General features: G+C 46.2%; 1 protein-coding gene across 11 annotated transcripts in view; it reads right to left on the bottom strand.

Moving 5' to 3' along the window:
- DYSF (dysferlin) overlaps window positions 1–26,044 on the bottom strand; it is a 1,012,908-nt gene that overhangs the window by 96,387 nt on the left and 890,477 nt on the right. For all 11 annotated transcript variants that reach the window (XM_085642744.1, XM_085642751.1, XM_085642747.1 and 8 more), the window contains one exon: window positions 8,232–8,330. In XM_085642744.1, the coding sequence (XP_085498870.1) occupies window positions 8,232–8,330 (99 nt within the window). The remainder of the gene's footprint in view (window positions 1–8,231; window positions 8,331–26,044) is intronic.

Genomic DNA, 26,044 nt, shown 5'->3' with positions numbered 1-26,044 from the left:
TCAATACTGTGGAGAAGTGTGGCTCAATGATTAGAGCGGCAGACCCTGATGCAGAGGTCTAGCCCGGGACCAGGGTTCAATTCCCCGCCTCGGCGGGTCTTGGGCTCAAAAAATTCCACGGACCTGATAATTCTCGCCTCGGTGCCATTCCAATCATGGAGGCCCACTCTGCAACTCTGGGCACTAGCTTGCTTAATCTCCACAACGGCCCCCACAACGCTAAGGATGCCTGGCCTCCACCTTGGGGGTGCCCAGGAGTGGACACCTCACAGGGAAAGCCAGGATGGGTTCCACAACGGTATTCGTACAAGCGCCTTGAGACCCTTGCGGGTGAGTAGTGCGCTATACAAGTATCAATTTAAATTTATACTATTATACGCAGATGACACCGTATTGTTGTCACAACATGCGAATGGATCCAGCATCCTATTAACGTCTTTACAGTATACATAGAGAAGAAGGATCTAAATATTAACTTAAAGAAAAGTTTGACAAAGGTCTTTGGCAAGGGAAGACAAAAGACTCGCCCCCATTATAATAAAGGCGCACATAAATTGAGAAGTCCAACATTCTCATATTTGGCTATTCAGTTGACGGCCACAGATTCATGGGACAAGCAGAGAGATTATCACAAATAAACCTGCTACAAACAACAAAAGGGGTATTTAGATTTGCCACGAAGTTGGGTACTAAACCCATCGGAGAAATGTGTGCTATATGTAAAAGTAAGTGTCTCGCGGGGGCCACGTATGAGGCGGAACTTTGGAGATTTGTTAAAAATTTTCTTATTCAGAGACAAAAAAAAAATTCCTGAGACAACTGCTGGCACTCCCACATTCGACTTCAGCATTCATTATACATCAGGAGTTATGAATTTTACATATTGTGGGTATTTTATATATAAAAACAGTCCTTCCCTGGTATCCGGTCAGAGCTTAGACAAAGACTTTGATTAACAGGGCTATGTTAAAAGACCGCCGTGCACTTGATCATTCCCATACCATTCCATGGCTTCGACATATTGAAGCTGTCCTGAACAAGTTGGATGACTGAGATCATTTAGAAACTCTGTAGGTGATAATTCGTCATTCAAAACATTAATTGAAATTAAAGGCTTTGCTCATTGGTAATAAAGAAAATGAGAGAGCGTCAATGGTTCTTTTCAAATGATCAATCAGAGATTATCTAGCAATTCATCAATTTTATCTTTTTAATCCTTTGAAATAATGCCATAGATGTAGCCTTACAGGTTTTCATCTAGGACTAGTCACCCACAAGGTGGCATTCCCTAAAATAGGCACTGGGGCAAGGAAATGCTCCTTTGTCCATGTTATGTTCTGTTAAATTATTTGTAAAAAGCATGGCTGCCCCAGAAACGGAGCGTCCCAGCGCTAACTGTCTGGTATCGTGGGAAGCAGAGGCAATTTAGTGATTGGAGAAAAGCCAAGTCTTCCCCATCCTTCTAAACATCCAGTGATCAGGGATGCTACAGATAGAAGGAGGTAGGGAGTTCCAAAGGGCAGTGCCAATGCCTGGGACGAGCGGCCACCCGCTCTGGCTCTACGTACACGAGGCACTCTGGCCAGATGCAGATCAGCTGAGCACAAGGCATGGGTGTGTACATAAGGAGAGCACATAGCACTCAAAATCCCGGGGCAAAGGCCCGAAAAGATCTTATGGATGATGCAGAGAGCTTTAAAGGCAATTCTCTGTTCCATAGGTAGCCAGTGAAGCCGACGGAGGAAGTCCGAGACGTGACAATGTTTAGGGAGTGCGAACAGAGCACTGGCTGCAGCGTTCTGGGTACGTTGGAGCCTTTTGATCACTGATTTTTGGGATCCTAAGAGTAACGTGTTGTAGTAGTCCAGTCTAGCCACAATCGTGGATTGGATGATCAACTGCCGGGTGTGACAATCAAAAAGACCTAGAATAGGCTTTAGGCCACATAGCAGTCTGAAACAGATGCCTGCCTCTGAATTAGCATGTGCCTCAAAAGGAAGATCACTGCCCAACCATACTCCCAAGTTCTTGACAACACATTTACGCGGGGGTGCACCAAGTGCAGGGGGCCACTACTGGCTGCCCCAGAGATGGGAGTCCCTGCCCACCAAGAGGATTTCAGATTTGGTGGAGTTCAACTGCAGGTAGTTGTTAGCCATCCAATCAGAGATAGCAGTTAAATCTTCCTGAAATTTTGCTGAGTCCTGATTGGGGTTGTTAGAGAAAGTAAGCACCAGCTGAGTGTCATCCGCGAGAGATGTCCCGGGCTTTAGCCATCAAAGCCAACGGTCTGATATAAACATTAAATAGAGTAGGTCTCAATGCTGAACCCTGGGGGACACCACAGCATAACGGATGGGTAAGGGGGGAAAAGGGGGGGGGGGCGATGACTTGAAAGGTCCGGTCGGCCAGAAAAGACAAGAACCAGGAGAGGGCCTTACCATCGATACTGATCTCCATTAGCCAGTGTAGCAGGATCTTATGGGAGACCGTGTTGAGGCCGCACTCAGATCAAGCAGAATCAGTGCGCCAGTTCTGCCCTCATCCAAAGAAGCCCGTAGCTGTTCTGTGACTGCCAGCAAAGCGGAATCAGTACTGTGCCGTGGCCGGAAGCCATTTTGAGATGGATCCAATATCAAACTAACTTCCAGGTATTGGGTTAAAATAGTGTTGACATATAATTCCGTAATTTTAGAGAGGAGCGGGAGCAGAGAAATAGGTCTAAAATGTTCAGGCTTGGACACCTCCAGTGTTGGTTTTTTCAACAAAGGAACAACTTTGGCGAGTTTCCATGACTTGGGAATAGAAGCCGAAGATAGGGACAGATTGATCAGCTCCAGGAACTCGGGTAGGAAACATGGTTGGAATTTTATAAAGAAGTCAGGTGTCAGAGGATCATCTGGAGACCCTGACTTTACTATGACAAACAGAGCTTCCAGGTCCTTGGGGGAAATAGGAGAAAACAAAGAAAGTGAGTGGGTCTCAAGGCCAAAGGGCGGACTCTTCCCAGGGCGGAGAGAAGTATTCCCAGGGCAAAAACTGCTGTAGATATCCTCGACCTTATTAATGAAAACTTTAGCCAATACTTCAAACTGCAAATTAGAGGATATGGTGCTGTCAGGGGCAGGAGGGGATTTTACCATATCTTTCAAGAGTGTAAAAATAGTTTTGGTAGGGATGCTACTAGTATTGATCATGTTGGCATAATATACGGCCCTGGTCTTATGGACCAGTTTATGGTATGCTTTAATTGCATTTCTATACCGTACTTGGGCTGTAAGATCATAGGACCGTCTCCATGCCCGTTCTAGGACCTTACAGTTCTTCCTTACTAAAGATAATGACCCATCAAACCAGGCATTCGCCCGCGCACATTTGGGGTGGGTTAATTTGACTGGGATGCAGTTATCCAGTGCCTGAGTGACCCACCCTAGGAAGGATTTGTTGGCTGCTTGAATATTAGCCTGGCAGTTCTTGAAGCTTAGGGCAGCTTTAAAGGTAGCCGGTTCCAGTTTGTGGCAAGTACTTTTGAGCGAGGGGTTGCGGTGAGGTTGCGTTTTGGGACCAGCTAGAGGCATCCACAGGGAAATGAAGACGTGATCGGTCCAAGACATAGGAAGGTTGGCGGGATACCAATACAATCAACATTGCACTTTGTATCATGTTAACGCAAGAAGACATTTTTAGAACCACTGTTTGTGACTATGAATATTACTAATTACAATTTAGCCTTTTTTATACGTATCTTTGGTCTTACAAGCGCTAAGAGACAGGAAATGTTTAACCTATTTAGAACATTTTAATTATGAACTCCTGGATTGCTCAAATTGAAAGATTTCTACAGTATTGTTGATAATGTATGTTTTTTTCTTCTCTTTTATTGATTGATCTACAACAGACATTCTCGAAGCATTACCGGACAACTTCTACACTCTTCAAGCCAACCATCCCCCGGGAAAGCTAGGGGTGGCATTGCGGCTATAATAAAAAAAAAAATGATATTTTCCAAAATCACTTCCACTACTATTTCGATGGTGGGAAATCTGATATTTAAATTGGAATCCCCATTGACTTCCCTTATCTGTATCTTAGCTTTTCGGCCCCAGCGTTTTCCTAAGGCTTTTATGGAACATGTGTCCCCCTTCCTGCTAGATCATGCCAAAATCCTGCTTATTGGAGACTATAATTATTGGCAAAAAGTGAGCAGGAAGGTCAATTGCCAGCTGATTTGTCTGATAATCTCTGGAATCAAAAACTCTTGAGCAACATTTCTGTGACCCCACTCACATCAAAGGCCATACTCTGGACCAAGTCTGGTCCAGTCGTCTAAAGTTGTCTTATCTCTCAGTGGTGCCTTGTGAATGGTCGGACCATCACACGATTAAATTTTCTCTGAAGGACCTATTGCCTCAGAGACCTCCACAGCTACTGAATCTTCTATCAAGGAGTTGGTCACGGGTAGATTTCAAAATGCTTTGCCAGTTGCTAGCCTCCTCCTTACCTGATATAGCGACTGACATCGATTGTCATGAAAAGGCAATAACTGACTAGCTCACTATTACCAGAGACACTTTCGCACCCCAACACAGGTTAAAACAACCTAGACGCCATGACGCCTCTGAGTGATTCCCTGATGAATTAAAACAGGCCACATTGGATTTGCAATGTCAGGAACATAAATGGCGAAGGAACTACACTTCAGAAGCCATGCTATCCATTTCATCTCAAACAAAATAAATTAGAGTTTCAGAAAGCTAAATCGACTTACTTCACAAATAGAATTGTCTCTCTACTAACAACTCTAAAGAGAGTTTGGAATAATGTCTAATGTCTCTAACCCAGATCGAGTGACACTGCCATTCTCAAGCACTTTGTGATACCTTAAGCATTTATTTTGTTGAGAAAATCAAGACTATCAAAACTAACATTCCCCCAGTCTTTCTCCTATCGAGAATACTGAGGATGAGATGAATTCCAACACTTTGAATTCATTCCCAGAGACTGGCAAAGATACATTTTTTAATCAATTGTAAAAAATGAAATCAGGTTCTCCCAATGATTCTTGCAGTTCTCTCTGAAATTCTAGAGCCAGTGATGTCACTTCTTAATCAATCCCTAAAAGCAGGGAAAGTTCCTAGGGCTTTCAAAACTGCAGTAGTTGTACCACTTCAGGAAAAACAAGGAGACGATCCCCTTACTTTAAAAAACTATCGCCCTATCTCCCCTTTGCCCTACCTAGCCAAAATACTTGAAACACACATGGCCCAAACACTCTGTTCCTTCATAGAGGCAACTCACTTCTTGGTTTCTTGTCAGGCTGTTATTCTATCGGTTATAGATGATATGTATTGTAATTGTATTGTAATTGCATTTATATAGTGCTTACTACCCCTGACGAGGCGTCAAAGCGCTTTTTCGGCGAGTAGCACGCTACTCCAGAACCCATAAAGGATTAGTGTTGAATTAGTGTAGTGAAATATGAAAGTAATGCAAGTGATGGATAACTTAGTCAATTATTCGGATTCAGAAAGAAAGGTGGAAGGATAGAAGAGGCAAGAAAGGTTTGTATTTACATAGCGCTTGTTACCCCTGATGGGGTGTTGAAGCGCTTTTGAGAAGAAATTGATCATGGCAACACTTATTCTCTGCAGTTGCTTGATCTTTCAGTGGCCTTTGACACAGTGGACCATAATATTTTGGAGGTGCATGTCAGGGCCACTGGATTGAGAGATACAGCTCTCGATTGGATTGTCTGCTTTTTGGGCAACCGACCTCAGGCAGTTCGCCTAACCCAGTTCATGTCTTCTAACGTTAAGCTAGATTTCGGAGTACCCCAAGGATCGCTATTATTCACTCACCTTTTTAATATCTACATTCATTCTCTCATCTATGCACTTAATAAACTCAACTGTAAAACCTATATTTACGCGGATGACACGCAACTGCTTTTTAAACTGGATAATTCCCCTGAGTCGAAGGAGCAGTTTATAACTACCATGTTGTCCATTCGGGAGTGGATGAATGGTAATCAGGTGAAACTAAACACGGATAAAACCGAAGTGATCATACCCAAAAATAGGCTTGCACATTGGACTGAGTCATTTTGGCAGCCCAGTTAGGAGATTCCCCTCTCTAAAGAAAACTGTAAAAAGCCTTGGAGTCACTGTTGATTCGGACCTGTCTCTGAATACTCAAATTGGATCTGGCATATCATCTTCCTTCTTAATGCTTCAGAGAACATAGAAAATCGCCAGATTTCCTACCTCTGAGGCTCTTGTTCAGGCAGTTATTGCCTTAGTGCTATCAAGATTAGATTACGCTAATACAGAGATATGCTGGCCTTGCGAGAAGCCTCATTAGAAGATTTCACTTAGTTCAGAAACGCTGCTTGTTTCATATATTAGCAACCTAAATGTTGCCATGTAACTTCACTGATGAAGAACCTTCATTGGCTGCCCATTGGACAAAGACTAACCTTCAAGGTTGGCTGTGTTATTTTCATAGTCCTTCACTGTAATGGCCCTTCTTTCATCCGCTTACAGATTCAAAAGTACACTCCTAGCCTTCCTCTACACCCTGCCCAACTGGGATTGTTATCAGTCCCTAAAGATGAAGGTCAGGTCTTTGGAGGGCTCCGATTCTCCGTGGTCCCTCCCAAACTTTGGAATACCTTTCCTCATGAGATAAGATCTGCCAACAGATATCCATCTTTTAGAAAGGCATTGGAAATGGGACTTTTCAGGCAAGCTTATAACCCTTAACTTCTGCCTGCTGATGTCTCCTGGGGTTCCTCCAGAGAGCCGTGATACCTTTGGTGTGCCAGCGCTATATGAAAACATAGTAACACGACATAACATTCCTTCATGGTCTATTTCTTGTATGAACCGAATACAGATTAATGATGATGATGAACTACTTAATTTGTATAAACAATGTACACTTTTGGTAAAAGTTCCACAAATAGCTGCCATCCTTTTTACTTGGTCAATACAATGACTTTGTGTAAAGGCGGCACACACTACATTTAGAAGCACATCTCTCAAACAGCCCAATATGGAGGGTGCAGTGTGGATAGATCTTAGCATCTCACAAAGTACTCATGGGTCGTCCATGCTCAAATCTGAATAAGAGGACGTTTCAGAGAGCACAGCTGTCCTTTCTGCCACATGCTGGTTATAGATGCGCAGCAGACATTTAGAAAAGTGAGCATATAACTTATATTCATTTGATTACGTGCATTCATGAAAACAGGGAAGAATTAATGTATGTAAGTCACTAGCCGCGGTGTCAGATTGTTGAAGGTTAGTGACTTCGTGTGTTCTAAAGTTTTGGTGGGACTTAAAGTGATGCAGTCCAAAGAAGGAAAACATGAACTCCTTTCATGAACTGAGAACCCTCTCTGGCATCACAAAAATAAAAGACTGGAAATGTCTTCACATATTGTGCCCTTAGCCCATCATCAACTTATAACAAGTCCTTTCTCTTAAGACCTCAACTTGTGCCTTAATAGTTTAGAAACTACTACTGAGATGTCCGAGTGAAAACTCCATCAAGGGTCTATTTGGACTCCAAAAACTCTAGGGGTTTGTACAAGCCGCCTCTCTTTTTGAGCCAAGAACTTGTTGACTGACCTCAGCGAGTTGATACAAAGCTTCTGACGTGTTAGACACGAAAGAATCAGAACCCGAGTAAGGCTGTTCTTTCATTGCTATTGCCTTTCGGTGGGCTACACTGCACACAGCCTATTGGCAGCAATTGGAACCAATGAATCCCCTTGCATTATTTAAGGGTACTCCCTCCCAAGGTGTGCCTCTCAGTTATTCCCTTGCATTCAGAACACTTCCTGTGCATATCTATTTACTAATACAACATTTGCAAATCTCAGCGCATTCCCCTAACCTTAAGCACACAGATTTTCAACTATCAGGATATCTTCCAACTTACTGTTAAGGTTACATTACAAAAGATCCTTCACCTTAATATTTCACACCTGGAGAAAACCCCTGCATTTGACAATCTACAACATATCTCGTCTAAGATACATAGACTGAGCCCCTGACTGTACTCTTCCTGCATCAGGAGTAAGTTTATACTGTTCCTCTTACTGCCAGTATACATTCTGAAGACAGGTGAACATAGACCTTGTGTTACTTCCCCTGGACAGCAAGATCCCTTACAAACAGAGGCATCTGTCTGCGCATCTTACTTTTATTCAAGCCGCTATCACTTACCTGCAGAGTGTCAAAACCTTTCTCCAAATAGGTCCCACATTTCTCTTTCTCTCCAGTCGATGCATAGAACTTGCTCCACCAATCAATAAATTCTTCTTCCTATAATGGTTCAGTTACAGAATTACAAAAGTGCATTGTGCTTGAAATCAGACTTTAAAATCATAAGACTTTAGGACACAGTATAGATATCATAAGAGACATGAGCAACTATTATTGACAACCAATAGAAATGCCTCAATGCAGTGTCAGCCAATAAAACATTGGTACAATATTTTGAACATACATTAAAACAGAATTGTTTTCATGGCTTTTCAACTACTTTCAACTAAAGAGAGATCTTTTAGCTCGGCATTTCCCTTATTCGCCAGTCATCAAATGTACACAGTTACACCTTTCAACAAAAATGAGATGTGAGCAAAATGTCATTCTTAATGGTTACATGTGGCCAAGGTTATAAGCTGCATTTAAAAAAATATATTAACTTCTCACTCATGTTCAAGTTAAATGTTAACAAAGTTGGTTGCTTAATCAAACCAATATGGATTCCAGACCGAATAGAAGTGCATGTCTGATCAATTAAGTATTTCAAATGTTTGTTAGTTTTCAACATCCCTCCAAGTCAATGAGGTGAAACTAAAGTGCAGCATTTAAACCACATTCTACATTCTGGTATAAATGAGTGATTTTGACTTCAAACAAAAAATCCACTTTCATTTACTGTGGGACCTGAAAATGGGCCTATGGCTTACAGCCAATCCTCCTGTATTTTGAAAGCTTATCTTTCAAATTTTGTATAGTAAATACCCAAGCTTTCAAGGAAAGTGCACAATTCTCACAGATGTCATGATATTTTATGTTATGATATGCTATATGTTATGCTATGCTATCCTATGTTATGTTACATTTTATGGTATCTTGTGTTGTGCTATCCTATGTTATGTTTTGTTATGTTATGCTATGTTATGGTATAGGTTATGACTGTGTTCTGTTGTGTTATGTTAGTGGGTCTTTAAGAGGTATCAAACTGTCTAATCCACCCAACCAATGGAACAAGTGTCCTACAGCTGGGATGACGTATGTCTGAAGTTTCCTAGTGAAGAGGTTGTGTAATGATACGGGTGGGAGCTTCGATGGAATACCCATCCTTTGTATAGGATTCTGAGTGGTAGCTGCGGGGACCAGAGAGTAGGCGTAAGCAGGTACCGCTCACATTGCTGAATCAGAAAACCTCATCAATAAGTCCCTGATTGAGTTTTGGCCATTTACATCTAAAGGTAGCACCAGATATCACCCGCAGGGTCTGAGCGATCTTACTAGTCTCAGCCTATCATAAGTACCCACAGGTTTTCCACCGGGCACCAATGGCGGAGTTTCAGGCCGATGGGTTTGGACCATACCTCAGTCAAGGAAGCAACCCTCAAGGTCTCTCTTTTCGATTGGTTCGTTTGAAGGAGAAGCTCCAATTGAACTTGTCAATGCTGCTGAAAAAGTCCTAAGACTTTTTGGCCAACGGGTGGATTAATTTGTTCCCCGCAAAGTAAACAAATGAAAATTGTAGTATGATGGGACCAAGACAGAATCATGCGGTATCTTGATTACTTTTTTTGCAATTGCAGTTCCCGTTAGCAGAATTGAGTAAGGGTCTTCTCTGTATCGAAGGCTGTAAAGCAAAGTGCGAAAGGCCCACTGGCACCAAGCTTACTATGAGACTGCGGTAATCCACAGTAGGGAATGCTTACTCTATAAAACAGGCACTGAAGCACCTTCATGTTAAACCTCCAATCACAGGACTTTGAGAGGGGACTTTACCACAGATTGGGTCCCATGCACCGGATGGAAATCTGAGACAGGTACAAGATGGCGGATGTCTTGGTGTATTCTTGTAAAGATTGGCCTATAATTTAGCATTATAAATCACTGTCAAAGGCTATATGGTTGTTAAAGGTCATGAACTTGATTTATAGGAGTGAGCTGTGGGGTGGATGCTATGGTGAGGTAGAGGGCTTTAACAACCAATATAGCCCAGCGCAGAACTGCTATAAGGCTATTAGACCATTCCACCCACTGAGTCTACGTTGTTCTAAAATAAAGAGGAGAAACCGAAAGACAAATATCGGAATGTTGTACAAGAAGGTCTGTAGCAGCTATTCTTGACCTTGAGCCGCTCAGTTGTCTTCAGTGGAGCTCTCAACATTCCAATGCTCTAATGGTCGTTAAAGGCCCTCTTCACGAGTGACAGGCTACCGACGCAGTCTCATGAGTTACTCTCAGTGGATGTATATCATTGTGGTTGCATTACTCATACGAGCTGTGGATGAAATCAGCTCTCAGAGGTGTTTTGTTACATATTTAGGTCCTTTCAAGGTAATTTAAAAGTCGATGGCATAGTGCATGCATCTCTGCATGTCAATAAGGCGGTAGCTTAATTTGACAGAATAGTGAGGGGCATTTCTACTGTAAAGAGCAGATGGTATTGTAGTTTTTCATAGTTCGATGGCCAATGACTATGTCCATTTTAAAATAGCTTCTGCCTTTCATTTTATTGAGGACAGGGATTCCAAAATATATGAGCTTCCTTCAAAATCATTGTCGTATTTTTCTGCCAGTATAATGCCCAATACCTGTCTCCTAACATGCGCCCAATTTATGGAGAATTCAACATGTATTCAGCTTCTCCGGCTCAAATATCCATGGCAAGCCACCGAAAACATGTAGGAACTGATGCTAGTCAATGAACAAAGATGAAATTGGTTAGGAAACAAATTCAAAAACCAGCAACAGGGATCTCGTTTGCCGCATGGCTAAAATACCCTGAGTCGCAGGTTGCCTGGCACGGCATGATTGCGCCGAGGCTGGTCGCTCTCTGCCGTGTTCCTCCTTTGTATCAAGCAGCATAAGTCAACCCTGTCACGGCTGCATAGATTGTCGGGAGGAGTCCGCTCACGGTGCCATGGGATCCATGTACTGCGGAAGCAGTATCTTGGGGATGCTCCAAAGTGGACACGTAGAGATTAATTTGTACAAATGATGTACCCCTTTGCACCTGGTGGTGTCTACTCTTGCTATCTTCTGGCTAGTCTAGAAGGTTGGGTAATGCTCCAAGGTTTCATGGTTATAAGATTTTGAGTGAATTAACGGGTACAGACATAACTAATGTGGGTAAGTGTTGTGGTAATGACCAGCGTTGGCAAGTAGCTACGTGACTTCTGCCAGTTTGTACATTATGGTATCTCCATTGGGTTCTACCTTCTTCACCATAGCAGGGCTTCTCTTTTATGCTGCATTATGGTATCTCCATTGGGTTCTACCTTATTCACCATAGCAGGGCTTCTCTTTTATGCTGCATTATGGTATATCTATTGGGTTCTGCCTTCCTCACCATAGCAGGGCTGCTCTTTTATGCTGCATTATGGTATTTCCATTGGGTTCTACCTTATTCACCATAGCAGGGCTGCTCTTTTATGCTGCATTATGGTATCTCCATTGGGTTCTACCTTATTCACCATAGCAGGGCTTCTCTTTTATGCTGCATTATGGTATATCTATTGGGTTCTGCCTTCCTCACCATAGCAGGGCTTCTCTTTTATGCTGCATTATGGTATCTCCAGTGGGTTCTGCCTTCCTCACCATAGCAGGGCTTCTCTTTTATGCTGCATTATGGTATCTCCAGTGGGTTCTACCTTCCTTGCCATAGCAGGGTTTCTCTTTTATGTTGCATTATGGTATCTCTATTGGGTTCTGCCTTCCTTACCATAGCAGGGCTTCTCTTTTATGCTGCATTATGGTATCTCCATTGGGTTCTACCTCTCTCACCATAGCAGGGTTTCTCTTTTATGCTGCATTATGGTATCTCCAGCGGGTTCTGCCTTCCTCACCATAGCAGGGCTTCTCTTTTATGCTGCATTATGGTATCTCTATTGGGTTCTGCCTTCCTTACCATAGCAGGGCTTCTCTTTTATGCTGCATTATGGTATCTCCATTGGGTTCTACCTTCCTCACCATAGCAGGGCTTCTCTTTTATGCTGCATTATGGTATCTCCAGCGGGTTCTGCCTTCCTCACCATAGCAGGGCTTCTCTTTTATGCTGCATTATGGTATCTCCATTGGGTTCTACCTCTCTCACCATAGCAGGGTTTCTCTTTTATGCTGCATTATGGTATCTCCAGCGGGTTCTGCCTTCCTCACCATAGCAGGGCTTCTCTTTTATGCTGCATTATGGTATCTCCAGCGAGTTCTGCCTTCCTCACCATAGCAGGGCTTCTCTTTTATGCTGCATTATGGTATCTCCAGTGGGTTCTACCTTCCTCGCCAGAGCAGGGCTTCTCTTTTATGCTGCATTATGGTATCTCTATTGGCTCTGCCTTCCTCACCATAGCAGGGCTTCTCTTTTATGCTGCATTATGGTATCTCCATTGGCTCTGCCTTCCTCACCATAGCAGGGCTTCTCTTTTATGCTGCATTATGGTATCTCCAGTGGGTTCTACCTTCCTCGCCAGAGCAGGGCTTCTCTTTTATGCTGCATTATGGTATCTCTATTGGCTCTGCCTTCCTCACCATAGCAGGGCTTCTTTTTTATGCTGCATTATGGTATCTCCAGTGGGTTCTGCCTTCCTCACCATAGCAGGGCTTCTCTTTTATGCTGCATTATGGTATCTCTATTGGCTCTGCCTTCCTCACCATAGCAGGGCTTCTCTTTTATGCTGCATTATGGTATCTCCATTGGCTCTCCCTTCCTCACCATAGCAGGGCTTCTCTTTTATGCTGCATTATGGTATCTCCAGTGGGTTCTACCTTCCTTGCCATAGCAGGGTTTCTCTTTTATGCTGCATTATGGTATCTCCAGTGGGTTCTAACTTCCTTGCCATAGCAGGGCTTCTCTTTTATGCTGCATTATGGTATCTCTGTTGGCTCTGCCTTCCTCACCATAGCAGGGCTTCTCTTTTATGCTGCAGTATGGTATCTCCATTGGCTCTGCCTTCCTCACCATAGCAGGGCTTCTCTTTTATGCTGCATTATGGTATCTCCAGTGGGTTCTGCCTTCCTCACCATAGCAGGGCTTCTCTTTTATGCTGCATTATGGTATCTCCATTGGCTCTGCCTTCCTCCCCATAGCAAGGCTTCTCTTTTATGCTGCATTATGGTATCTCCATTGGCTCTGCCTTCCTCACCATAGCAGGGCTTCTCTTTTATGCTGCATTATGGTATCTCTATTGGGTTCTACCTTCCTTACCATAGCAGGGCTTCTCTTTTATGCTGCATTATGGTATCTCTATTGGCTCTGCCTTCCTCACCATAGCAGGGCTTCTCTTTTATGTTGCATTATGGTATCTCTATTGGCTCTGCCTTCCTCACCATAGCAGGGCTTCTCTTTTATGCTGCATTATGGTATCTCCATTGGGTTCTACCTTCCTCACCATAGCAGGGCTTCTCTTTTATGCTGCATTATGGTATCTCCAGCGTGTTCTGCCTTCCTCACCATAGCAGGGATTTTCTTTTATGCTGCATTATGGTATCTCTATTGGTTCTGCCTTCCTCACCATAGCAGGGCTTCTTTTTTATGCTGCATTATGGTATCTCCAGTGGGTTCTGCCTTCATCACCATAGCAGGGCTTCTCTTTTATGCTGCATTATGGTATCTCTATTGGCTCTGCCTTCCTTAACATAGCAGGGCTTCTCTTTTATGCTGCATTATGGTATCTCCATTGGGTTCTGCTTTCCTCACCATAGCAGGGCTTCTCTTTTATGCTGACATGGTTTATGGCACGCCAGTCTGTGCTTGCACTCACATGTTACACGCTAATAACACATATTTGTTGGTCTCAGCTTCAATCCGACTCTTTGTATCACAAGCCTCTATCTGTTAGTCACATCTGGTGCCTCAACTTGAAGGCAGTTTTTGAGGCCTGGCCTAGAAACAGCTTCAGCTGTCTCACCAGCCAAATATTCTCCAAAAAATCATAATAAAAATATAACCTGATATACAAACAAGGACTTCCCGTTAGGACCAGTCATTCTTTGCTCCGTTCAGCTGACATTCACACTTCGCTTCCACTCACCACAGCATGGGTCCACTTCACCAATAGGATGTCTGGCACTGTGGGTGAAAGCATTTTGCCTGATCACGTGTGCACAGCCTTCTGCAAAGGAATGCACTTCGCTGCCCAAGCTGCTAGGCGCCTGCTGTAGTTTCATACTACTGCAAATTGTTAGAACACTGCATATGCAGGCAATAATTTAGAAAAAAGCATGGCAGGCTGTACAAGGCTAGAACTACTGGTTTAGCCAATGCTTGTTACGTGTGGGTATTGTCTTTGCCAACTTCACCCATTACAGACCCCTGTGGATGACTTCTCATTGGAGCTACTTTCACCATCACTCTAATTGTTCAGCATTCACATGTCCTACTCCTGCAGGCAGCCTGGACCCTTCTGTTATTCTGGGTGAGTGGAAGGCTGTCTTCCTTGCTAATGCAGTCTTAGGGGCATACTTAAAAGGGGATTGTTACACTGGAACGTCACTTTTACCGACGTCCCGGTGGCGCAATGCCCTGCTCCATATTTACAGAGCGGCGTTAAGCCACTTTGCATGGCTGAACGCCGCTTTGTAAATATGGTACCCTTTCAGGCAGGTATCTGCGTGAAAGAGGCGTGCAATGGGTGTTGCAGTGGGCGTCCCACCTCAACACCCACTGCTTTTTGACGCTGCCTCAGAGTCACAAGGATGTGTAAATCTGAGGCAGTGCCAAAAACGAACGCCACTGAATACCAGGCGTTAGAGTGGCACAATGAGGAGAAATACTTTTATTGCTCTTTGTTTTTGCTCTTTCTGTGTCTTCTGCATTATGCAGCATACAAAGGAAGAGCAAAACGCCATTAATGATTCTTTTTGTGCAGGAAGGTCTCCCTTCCTGCACAAACACAATCGTACCTGAAACGCAGGCACATGGTGTCTGCGTTGCAGGGAATAATCTCTGCAACGCAGGCAGCCTTGCACTACGACGCAAGAGTGTCTGTGTTGGCGCTAGGCAGCTTCTTGTAAATACGGCTTATCCCTGTGTTTTTTAAATGACGCAGCTCGGCGCTGTAAAATTGCTCTCTGCTCCATTTCGTTGTAAATACACCTCTTAGTATATACATGGGAGGAGGTGCCTTGGTTCCAGCCATGGGCAGGGCCAGGCATGGCCTACATCAAAGGGTCTGACCCAGAACACAGACACCCACCTGTGGAAAGGACTGTAATGGGAGGAGCTGGCCTCAGTGTAGCTAGGATGACAAGGAAGTCATAGAAGGAAAGACACTGTCAGACCGGAAATGTCATCACGTGTGCCCTACTTTCTGATTGGCTGAAGTAACCTTAGTTTTAACTAAACAAACATGATGAATAGAGGAGGCTGTAATGTGGTCTGCCAGTGTGTGTAATGCCAATCCCTGCTGCTGTACGTTAGAATTTTGCAATAAAAATATAATTAATACTCCATATAGTGTCCGCTCCTAAGCAGGGGATAAAAGGGCACCTCTTGTAGAGGTCAGTGAAAATATTTATTATTTATTGGTAAAGAGAGCAAAGTAATTTATTTGTTCAGGTTTTGTTTTTAATTCAGCAGACACTTTTGCAAACTTTCACCGGCACACCTCTGCACACAGTGATGTCTTGTTTTGATTTTTTTTTTTTATCACACCTCTTTGCCAGGAGAGTGGGACGATCGGAGAAATATCCTGAAACACTGCTATGCATAATGATGTCTATTTTAGAAATTCACAGAATTCCATCACACTGACCTAATGGAGAGAAAATATGGCGAGGGTTTTATTTGAGTTCTGACGGCAGCCAGGAATAGCGACCTTAAATGAATGTCCCGTGCAGACTTCGCTTTTTATGGTGGATATTGTGGAAATAAGTTTTCAGCTCTGAGGCACGTGCGCTGTTGACTTTTCCCGCCCTCTCGGCCTCGCAGCCAAAGCACACGGCCCGGTTTAGACCGTGTGGCACACGTGTGACATTCCGCACGGGCAAGGTTACACGGAAAGTACATACCCAGCCGCTCGACTTACCCACAGCATCTTCTGCAGCAACAAGAAAAACAGAACGTGGTTAGTTTTTCCCTCCAAGTGTTGGATTCTCAAAGCAAGCAGCAGCATTTCACCGAGGGCAAGGGTTGAGCTTCCCTCAGCTCCTTGGGTGACAACACGGGGCCTATGTGGCGCACATTCAACACCAAAGAGGGTTCTTGGAGCTATTTACAGATAAAATAGTTTTTTGTGCGTCTCAGCTCAGCGGCTTCCCATGTTATCGACCTTCGAAGCATGAAAGGCTGAGACAAACCCGAACCTCTGGCCATAGTGTCAAACATATATAACTACAGGTGAAATATTAGTTCGCTGAGCCACCAGACCGACCCTACAGGAAGGCAATGTTGTCAACCCCCACCCTCCCCCCGCCCCACATCACACCCCCATTATTGTACCTAGCGGTAATTCTGACTGGCAAAATTCCAATGTCCCTGACGGGCCTGACCTCATTAAAAGTGACTTCCCGGCGGCGCAGGGGCCTTGTAAATGAGTCCCGATGTTTGTTTTTTGTTTTTTTTTAATAGAGAGAATTACATTGTACTAACAACCATGCCAAATGCATCTTTTGATACTCTCTCTTTTCAAGACTTCTCTCTAAAATATCCCTCACTTCATTATAAAACAATGGACTGATGCAAACCACGGTCTTTCCAGCAGCAGTGCACCCCCTTTGTGTGTCCCCAAATTAAATGTTGTTTAATTATCTTGCATCAAAATGTAAAGCATTTTAAAGTTTCAAAAATGCCAGGCGTGGCCAGCGAGATTGAGGGAGCACTGCTCTCGGCCTTAGCTTTTCTCCTGATCTACGTTTGCTGGAGTTATTTACTTTACAACAGGGGTTTTCAGATCACCTTGCAGTAGTTTGGAGCCCCCCGCCCCCCACTCCCCACTCTGCAGGCCCCAGAGGTGCTGAGTGAACAGCAGTGGACAAGCACCCGAGCCAGGTCACAGGTCCACTGTGGTCTTATAGATTTCAAGAATGGATCAGCATTGTGGGCCTAATGTGTCCAGCGCAGGCGCAATGCAGTGTCCCTGCCCTTAAACTGTGTCTCTTGAGTACCCAATATTCACACATTCAGCCCGAGCTGGAACAACGGGTACCACTTCCCCTGTGGTCAAAAGACTAGCAGACTAGTCATGTGTCGATAAGAGGCCCATGCAGTCAGGTAGAAAGAGATCTGATGTGTTACAACCACATCAAGTTTAACAGATGGTCCCCCAGCATGGACGCACCGACCTCAAAAACTACAGACCCATCTCCATGCTCCCGTTCCCAGCAAAAGTCATCGAGAAAGCCATCAACAGCCAACTAGCCGCATTCATCGAAGAGCACAACACCCTCGACTCCTCCCGATCCGGCTTCAGAAAAAACCACAGTACGGAAACCGCCCTCCTCGTGTTAGTTCTCACTGCTGTTTAAGCTCTGCTGCCGCCGATCCTGCTCTCCTTTGCATTTTTTGCACCTATCCTAGTACTGTAGTAGAACGTTTATGGCACTATTTTAAATTCATTGTTGTGTTATTGTGAACTTATTTTAAAAATCTAAAACTATTTGATTTTTGTGAACAAACTTAAGAGGAGGGTGGAGGGAATCGAACCAGGGATTCCAGGGTATCAGGAAGTGGGGAAAATCTTTTTCTGCGACCCGCCATCTTGGGCAAGGCGCGGTCTAGTGGTTCAATTGACGGAGATGGTAAAACGGGACGCTGCGCTGGCGCGCAGCGGACGCGCGCTGCGGGCGCGCCGCTGACGCGCCTAAGGCAAGCCTGTCTGCGCCCGTCCGCGTCCCGGATGCAGCGGATGGCTCCGGGTCTGGCCTCCCGGGTAAGAGGACTGGTTGCTCAAACGATCAACGTATCAGCTATAATAGTAGAGATCTCCTAGATCTTGGTAGCCGTGTAAATTGTTGCCCCCACTCTTTCTCTGTAGGTTACATGAGGGTATTGAGCTGTGAGATGTGTCACTGGACTCTCCCCCTCCCCACTACCCCAGCTAAAACATCATTACCGGGAGAACACACCCTTGGCCTGTCAGTCTTAACTAATCAGCTGGCCAACAGCGATTTAACGTTGATGCTTCTTAACATTCACTCCATGAGGCAGCATGAATTTCAAATTTTCGATCTTCTTTCTGAGTCTAAACCTGATGTGCTGTTTCTGACAGAAACATGGCTACATGAAGGATCTAATCCAACCATTGCTAACGCCATCCCCCCAAACTACCTTATTTTAAGGAAAGATCTATTAGGGGGACGAGGCGGAGGAGTCGCGATTATTTATAAAAGCACATTTACCTGTACTATCTTACCTAATTTTGTCCTGGAAGACGCTGAAAGCCTAGGTTTCCTGCAAAAGATGTCACCCCACCAGTCAATTGCAGGAGTATTAGTTTATCGAGCTCCCGGCCAGGCAAAAAGCTTTCTTGATGCGCTTAACTCGGTCATTGCTCCTTTGACTGCTAAATATAAACAGTGTTTAATTTTAGGAGACTTCAATATTCACATGGATCTGTGCCACGATCACGATTCTCTGAAGTTATATGAATCCTTGAATATGCTACACCTTACTCCTTATGTCTCCCTTCTCACCCAGGAAAGGGGCCACACTCTTGATCAGGTTTTTTCCTCTGACATGATTGAAATGGCTCCGCCCCATCCTTTGGTTTGGTCTGACCATCATTTACTTACCTTTAAAATAAAGAAAACACTTGTGCAGTCTCCTAAGCGGTACTTGGAGCGTACCAGCAGTTTTAGATCTTTTAAATCAATGACCCCGGCGGCCCTAGGAGTTTTTCTTGAGGCATACCCACTTTGCCTTAAGGATAGCCTTACGCACGATGCTCTCACTTTAGAGAGCTGGCTGGAATCCTGCGTAAATGAGTTTGCCCCCCTTAAGCTCCGGGTGGCAAATGGAGGCCGAGCATCTGCTCCCTGGTTTACGGAAGCTCTTAGGAAGAGCAAGAGCCTTTGCAAACGCTTAGAGAGAATCTGGAGGAAGGATTTTAACCCTATGGCTAAACAAACGTATAAGGCGACACTAAAAGCATATTACACTAAAGTTCGCCTGGAAAAAAAGAACTTTCTTAACGGAAAAGTTGAGACGGCAGGCAACAAAAGTAAAGAACTCTTTAAAATTGTGAAAGATTTTACGGGCCCCTGCGCAACAAAGAATCCTTTTACTCCTACAGAAGAATGGACAGTGAGTGAGGTGATTAACCCGGCGGTTAATAGGGTGCTGAACCTCTCCTTAACCGAAGGGATGGTGCCGAATAGATGGAAACATGGGAAAATTCTCCCACTTTTAAAAAAACCATCTGCTGACCCTTTGATAGCAAGTAATTACAGACCCATCTCATTGCTCCCGGCTCTCTCTAAGGCTTTGGAGAAATATGTGAATCAGGTTGTGGTGGAGTTTTTTAATCCAGTGGTATTTTACATCCGAGCCAATCGGGGTTCCGTGCTAATTTTAGCACTGAAACAGCTCTCCTTGAGATATCTGAATCCATTAAGTCCACATTGGACAAAGGTGGGAAGGCAATTTTGATACTGCTCGACCTATCTGCAGCCTTCGATACCGTACCAAATGACCTTCTTCTTGATCGCCTTTGGGGATACGGTATTGGTGGTACTGTCCTGCAGTGGTTCCGGTCTTACTTAACAAACCGTCAGCAAACAGTTTGGTCCCCCCCTTTTGCGGCACCCATTCAATCTATGAATGTGGGTGTCCCTCAAGGATCCATTTTGAGCCCGACTTTGTTTAATGTGTTTATGGCCCCCTTGGCATTACTGGTTGAACCTTTCGGCGCTAGGATCATTTCCTACGCCGATGACACACAACTACTGTTTACTTGCGGTAAGGGCGAAGTCCTTGATGGGAAGAGGCTAAACCTTTGCCTATCTGCAGTATTTGGATGGTTTAATCAGAACCAACTGTGTTGCAAATTGGAAATGATCTTCTTCGGCTGTAATCCGGGGAACGAATGGCGAGAATGGTGGCCATCCAATATGTCTCCTCCTACCACCCTGGCTACCACAGTCAAGAATCTATGGGTCAAACTGGATAATGATATGTCCATGAAATCCCAGGTTCAATCAGTGGTGGGCATCTGTTTTGGCCTCCTGAGGATGATGCACAACTTTCTTCCTTTGCTCTCAGTGTCTCATAGGAAGATAGTTGTGCAAGCTTTAATACTGTCACGTCTTGATTATGTGAACGTCCTCTATCTAGGCCTACCCGACTATCTGACCAACCGTCTTCAGGTGACTCAGAATGCTGCTGCCGAGCTATACTTATGGTTGACCGTAGGACCCACATGACCCCACACCTTAGAGCTTTACATTGGCTTCCAGTACGCAAGAGGGTGTATTTAACTTTAAGGCACTGGTATTAGCCTTTAAGGCATTTTACAATATCGGGGCTCCGTATCTGAGAAACAGATGTCAGCTTTATGTTCCTTCTCGTAATCTACGGTCCTCAACTTCTTGTTTGTCACAGACCCCAAGGTTCTTACGCTCCCGATTGGGGGGGTTGCTCCTTCCAGGCAGTGGCCTCTGGGCTGTGAAACAACTTACCCTTTGAGTTGCGTTGTGAAGAGAATCTTCTATGCTTCCGTCACAAGTTAAAAACATGGCTGTTTGCATGATCGGTGGCTCGGAGAGGCCACAGATGTGTTTTTGTCACTGATCCCCCCTGTTAGTGCCGGGACACTATGCCGGGACACTCCTGGGAGTAGCCGTGCGCTCTACAAATACCCAGTAACATTAACATTAACAGACGACATCCGCACCCTACTGGACAAAGGAGAAACAGCAGCCCTCATCCTCCTCAACATCTCAGAGGTGTTCGACACAGTCTCTCACCGCACCCTAATACGCAGACTCAACAACACAGGGATCCAAGACAAGGCCCTCAACTGGATCCACTCCTTCCTCTCCGGCAGAATGCAGCAGGTCAGACTCCCCCCTTTCCTCTCAGACCCTACACCTACCACATGCGGAGTCCCCCAGGGCTCCTCCCTCAGCCCTACACTCTTCAACGTCTACATGGCTCCGCTCGCCCCCATCGTCAGAACCTACGGACGCAACATTGTGTCATACGCAGACGACACCCAACTCATCCTCTCCCTATCCAACGAACCCAATACCGCCAGACACAATTTTCGAGAAGGCATGGAAGCCGTCGCCAAATGGATAAAAAACAGGTGCCTACAACTAAACACCAACAAAACAGAAGTACTCATCATGGGCCCAAACCCCAACGCCTGGAACGACACGTGGTGGCCCCCCATCCTCAGAAGCCTGCCCACCCCCACGGACCACGCACGCAACCTGGGAATCATCCTGGACTCCGAGCTCAAAATGGACCGCTAGATCAACTCCGTCTCGTCCTCCTGCTTCCACACCCTCCGCTTCCTACGTCAGACCTTCAAATGGATCTCCCTCGAACACAGAAAGACTGTCACTCACGCCCTGGTCACCAGCAGACTCGACTACAGCAACGCACTCTACGCCAGAATAAACAAAAACCTCACCCGCAAGCTACAGAACATCCAGAACGCCGCCGCAAGACTGGTCCTCAACCTGCCTAGATACTGCCACATCTCCCAGCACCTACACACACTCCACTGGCTCCCCATCGAAGCTAGAGTCACCTTCAAGATGCTCACCCATGCCCACAAGGCCCTCCACGACACCGGACCAGCATACCTGAACAGCCGACTCAAATTCCACGCACCCCAGAGGACCCTATGATCAGCCGAGCTCTCCTACGCCGTGGTTCCCTGCACCAGAAAGACCAGATCGGAAGACCACTCCTTCTCCTTCCTCGCGGCCCGAGCCTGTAACGCCCTTCCGCTCCACCTCAGACAGACAACATCGCCCCCCATCTTCACAAGAAACCTCAAAACCTGGCTCTTCGATAGACCCCCCTCCCCTTGATGGACTGGATCCTGCTAACCACCCCTCCCCATCCCCCAGCGCCTTGAGACCCTTACGGGTGAGTAGTCGCGCTGATTGATTGATTGATTGACACACGCCATCTGCACCTTCTGCTTGTTCAATTTAAGACACAAGCAGATACTTGGTTCTGTGTGATTGTCCCAAAAACGTAGGATGCCTACTGGTCCTTATATTGTAGCCAACAGCACAACATACACTGAGTTTGCAGGCCCACCTCTTGAGACTGTAGGCCCACTCCTGAATTTGCAGGCCCAACTCCTGAGATTGCATGCCCACCTCTTGAGACTGCAGGCCCACCCCTGAGATTGTAGGCCACCCCCTGAGATTGCGGTCCACCCCCTGACATTGCTGGCCCAACCCCTGTGATTGCAGGTCCACCTCTTGAGACTGCAGGCCCAACTCCTGAGCTTCCATGCCTGCCTACTTAGATTGCAGGCGCACCTCCTGAGATTGCAGGCCCACCTCCTGAGATTGCAGGCCAACCTCCTGAGATTGCAGGCCAACCTCCTGAGATTGCGGCCCACCTCCTGAGACTGCGTGTCCACCTCCTGAGATTGGTGGCCCGCCTCCCGAGATTGCAGGCCCACCTCCAGGAATTGCGGGCTCGCCTCCTGAGATTGCGGGCCCAGCTTCTGAGAACGCAGGCCCAGTTGCTGAGATTGCAGGCCCACCCCCTGAGATTGCAGGCCCACCCCCTGAGATTGCAGGCCCACACCCTGAGATTGCAGGCCCACCTTCTGGGATTGCAGGTCGATCTCCTTAGATTGCAGACCAATCCCTTGAGATTGAAGGCCCAACTTGTGAGATTGCCGCCCCCCCTGAGATTGAAGGCTCACCTCCTGAGATTGCAAGCCCATCTCCTGAGATTGCAGGCTCACCTTCTGGGATTGCAGGCCCAACTCCTGAGATTGCAGGCCCACCTCCTGAGATTGCATGCCCACCCCCTGGGGCTGCAGGCCCAGCTCCTGAGATTGCTGGTCCACCCCCTGAGATTGTAGGCCACACCCTGAAATTGCAGTCCCACCTTCCGAGATGGCGGGCCCACCTGCTGAGATTGCAGGCCCATCTCCTGAGATTGCAGGCCCACCTCCTAAGATTGCAGGCCCACCTCCTGAGAATGCAGGCCCACCCCCAAGATTGCAGGCCCACCCCCGAGATTGCAGGCCCACCCCCCAAGATTGCAGGCCAAGCCCCCGAGATTGCAGTCCCACCCGCTAAAACTGCAGGCTCACCAATTCAAATAGCTGGAAAAGCAAGACTTCAGGTCCCTGAATCTAAACTGCTGTTGGTGAAAGCACGTGGGCTCGATGACAGTGAATATCATGACAATGGGCCACTTGACAATCATGACGAGGTCCTGCTGTCAATCTTCATAGTTATAATGCTGTGTGCACTCATGCCTGTGGTGCAAAGACATGATTTTACATCAATGCTCTTCCACTCTTCAGCAGCCCACGAATGCGGCAAAGCAGGTTACAAAAACACAGCCGTACTCCAATAGGGCAATGATTCCTCTGCCAGTCACGTGTTCTCCTTTCTTTAGCTTTGCAGAGTCCTATTGTGTCTCTGAGGCAAAGCTGCCCCCTGTTCTGATCTTACTATGGTGAAGAACTAGAGCTGTTCATTTCCGACCAGTAATGAACGAGGAAAGTGCTAAGTACACTACAGGCTTTTCAACGGCACGGTGATATCAGTAAGCCTCCTTACTTTAATTTCATTTTGAGATTTCTATAGCGCATGGCTACCCAGAGGCTTCCCCGCGCTGACGATAAGAGCTGCGGTGAGGGACAGAGCCCCTTAGTGGGTAAGCGGGAAAAGCCAGGTCTTCAACTTTTTCCTAAATATCAGTTCATTTTGCTGTCCTCTAAGGTCCTGAGGGAGCCCATTCCACAGTTTTGGGATTAGGTAGAGAGAAGGATCTGCCTCCCTATCTGGATTTTTTTCTTCTAGTGGTACTGAGGAGGCGTGAGTGAGAGGACCTTACCTTAATGATCTCGTGGGGGCATATACCGAGATCAGATGTCTGAGTTTGTGTGGGCCTCTGTTATTTACTGCCCATTGAACGATACAAGGGGCTTTGAATTTCACCCTAGCCGCGATTGGATGCCAGTGTAGCAGTTTCAGGGATTCTCTTACTGGCGAATGTCTATGGAGCTTGAGCAGGAGCCTAGCTACCGCGTTCTGCACCGTCTGGAGCCTCTTGATCGCATACTTGGGAGAACCCAAGTAAAGAGAGTTCCCATAGTGCAGACGGGAGACTATCAAAGAATGCAGGACGGTTTTCCTGAGTCGCTCCGGTATAGGTTCCAATATCTTTCTGAGCATCCTCAGGAGTCCGAAGGAAATGCCTGGCAATTTCATTTGCCTGTTCGTTCATAGAGAGTGCGCTATCGAGCCAGATGCCTAGGTTTTTTGCCACTAGTTTAGGGACCGGAGCGTCACCCATGCAAGGAGGCCAGTTGTTTAGTGGCCTGGGGATAGCCTTGTTGCTCAACATCGTGAGTTCGGTCTTTTCGCCGTTCAGTTTTAGATAGCTGTTTGTCATCCAATGAGCCGGTTTGTTAAGGCGGGGGCCCAATAGAGAGTTTCCCTGATTGTGATCTTGGGGCAGGGCGACGATCAGCTGGGAGTCATCAGCATACGATATGCCTAGGATGCCAAATTCATGCGCGATGGTGGCAAGCTGTCGAACATATATATTGAATAAGGTAGGGCTAAAGCGGCACTCCAGATTTCAAAGGAAGGCTGTCCGAAATGCAGTCCTGATCCATAACTTGGAGCGACCGGTCATCTAGGAAGGAGCATAGCCACTCCATGGCTTTGCCCTGGGTGCCTGCTTCCTTCAGTCTGTTTTTAGTAAGGCGTGGTTGACGATATCCAGCGTCGCGCTAAGATCAAGCAATATGATTGCGGCTGACCCTCCGTTGTCTAGTAAGGCTTTTAAGTTCCTCGGTCACTACCAGGAGTGCTGCTTCAGTGCTGTCAAGGGCGCGGAAACCCATCTGCGTGGGGTGGAGAAGCATGTTCTCCTCCAGGTATTTAACTAAGGTTTGCTTGACGTGCCTTTCCAGGAGTTTGCCAAGGAGAGGGAGAAGGGAGATGGGTCGCAGGTTGCCCAGTATACCTGGGTCCAGATGGTTTGTTTTTACGATAGGTTTGATTTTGGCATGTTTCCAGGCCCGGTGGACCGATCCTTACTCAAGTGACTTATTGAGGATTTTAACTAGAGGGGGCAGGATGGACTCCGTCACCTTGAGAATAGCGTGCGGCGGTGCAGAGTCCAGTGGGGCGCCTGATTTGACGGATTTGAGCAACTTGAGAGTGGCTTCCTCATTAAGGCAAAGGAATTGTGTTAGACTGGGAGCAGAGGCTGGGACACTGACGTGTGGGACTCTACTTGGGCGGAGGCTGGGACACTGACCATGTTTTCCCATTTTTGTGCCTTGTCTTCCTGCTTTTTTCCCTGTGCTGTGCTCTCACCCTACCCACCATCACCTGGAACTCGCCCCCCTCCCGCTCCTACTTAATGGTAGCTAAAGTGTAAATGCGCAGTCAGAGTGTCAATGGTGCACCAAAGGCAAATCTGTCCGCGCATCACCCATGCCTAGCACTAGGACCTCCGGTCCTCGACCCACCCACCGCACTCTCAGACGCTACTCCCAGCGTTCCTCCCAGCCCTACAGCGGGGTCTGCACGACCAATACAGTAGATGTATTTTCTCCTCCTCATTCCACTTCTAATACGCACCCCCTCCCGCCCACACTCCACCCTGCCGCCACCTCCTACTC

The sequence above is a fragment of the Triturus cristatus genome, chromosome 2_2 (genome assembly GCF_964204655.1).
Source record: "Triturus cristatus chromosome 2_2, aTriCri1.1, whole genome shotgun sequence".
In the NCBI taxonomy this organism is placed as follows: Eukaryota; Metazoa; Chordata; class Amphibia; order Caudata; family Salamandridae; genus Triturus; species Triturus cristatus.
Note: the sequence above shows the minus strand (reverse complement) of the source record. Positions and strands in the feature narration are given on the sequence as shown.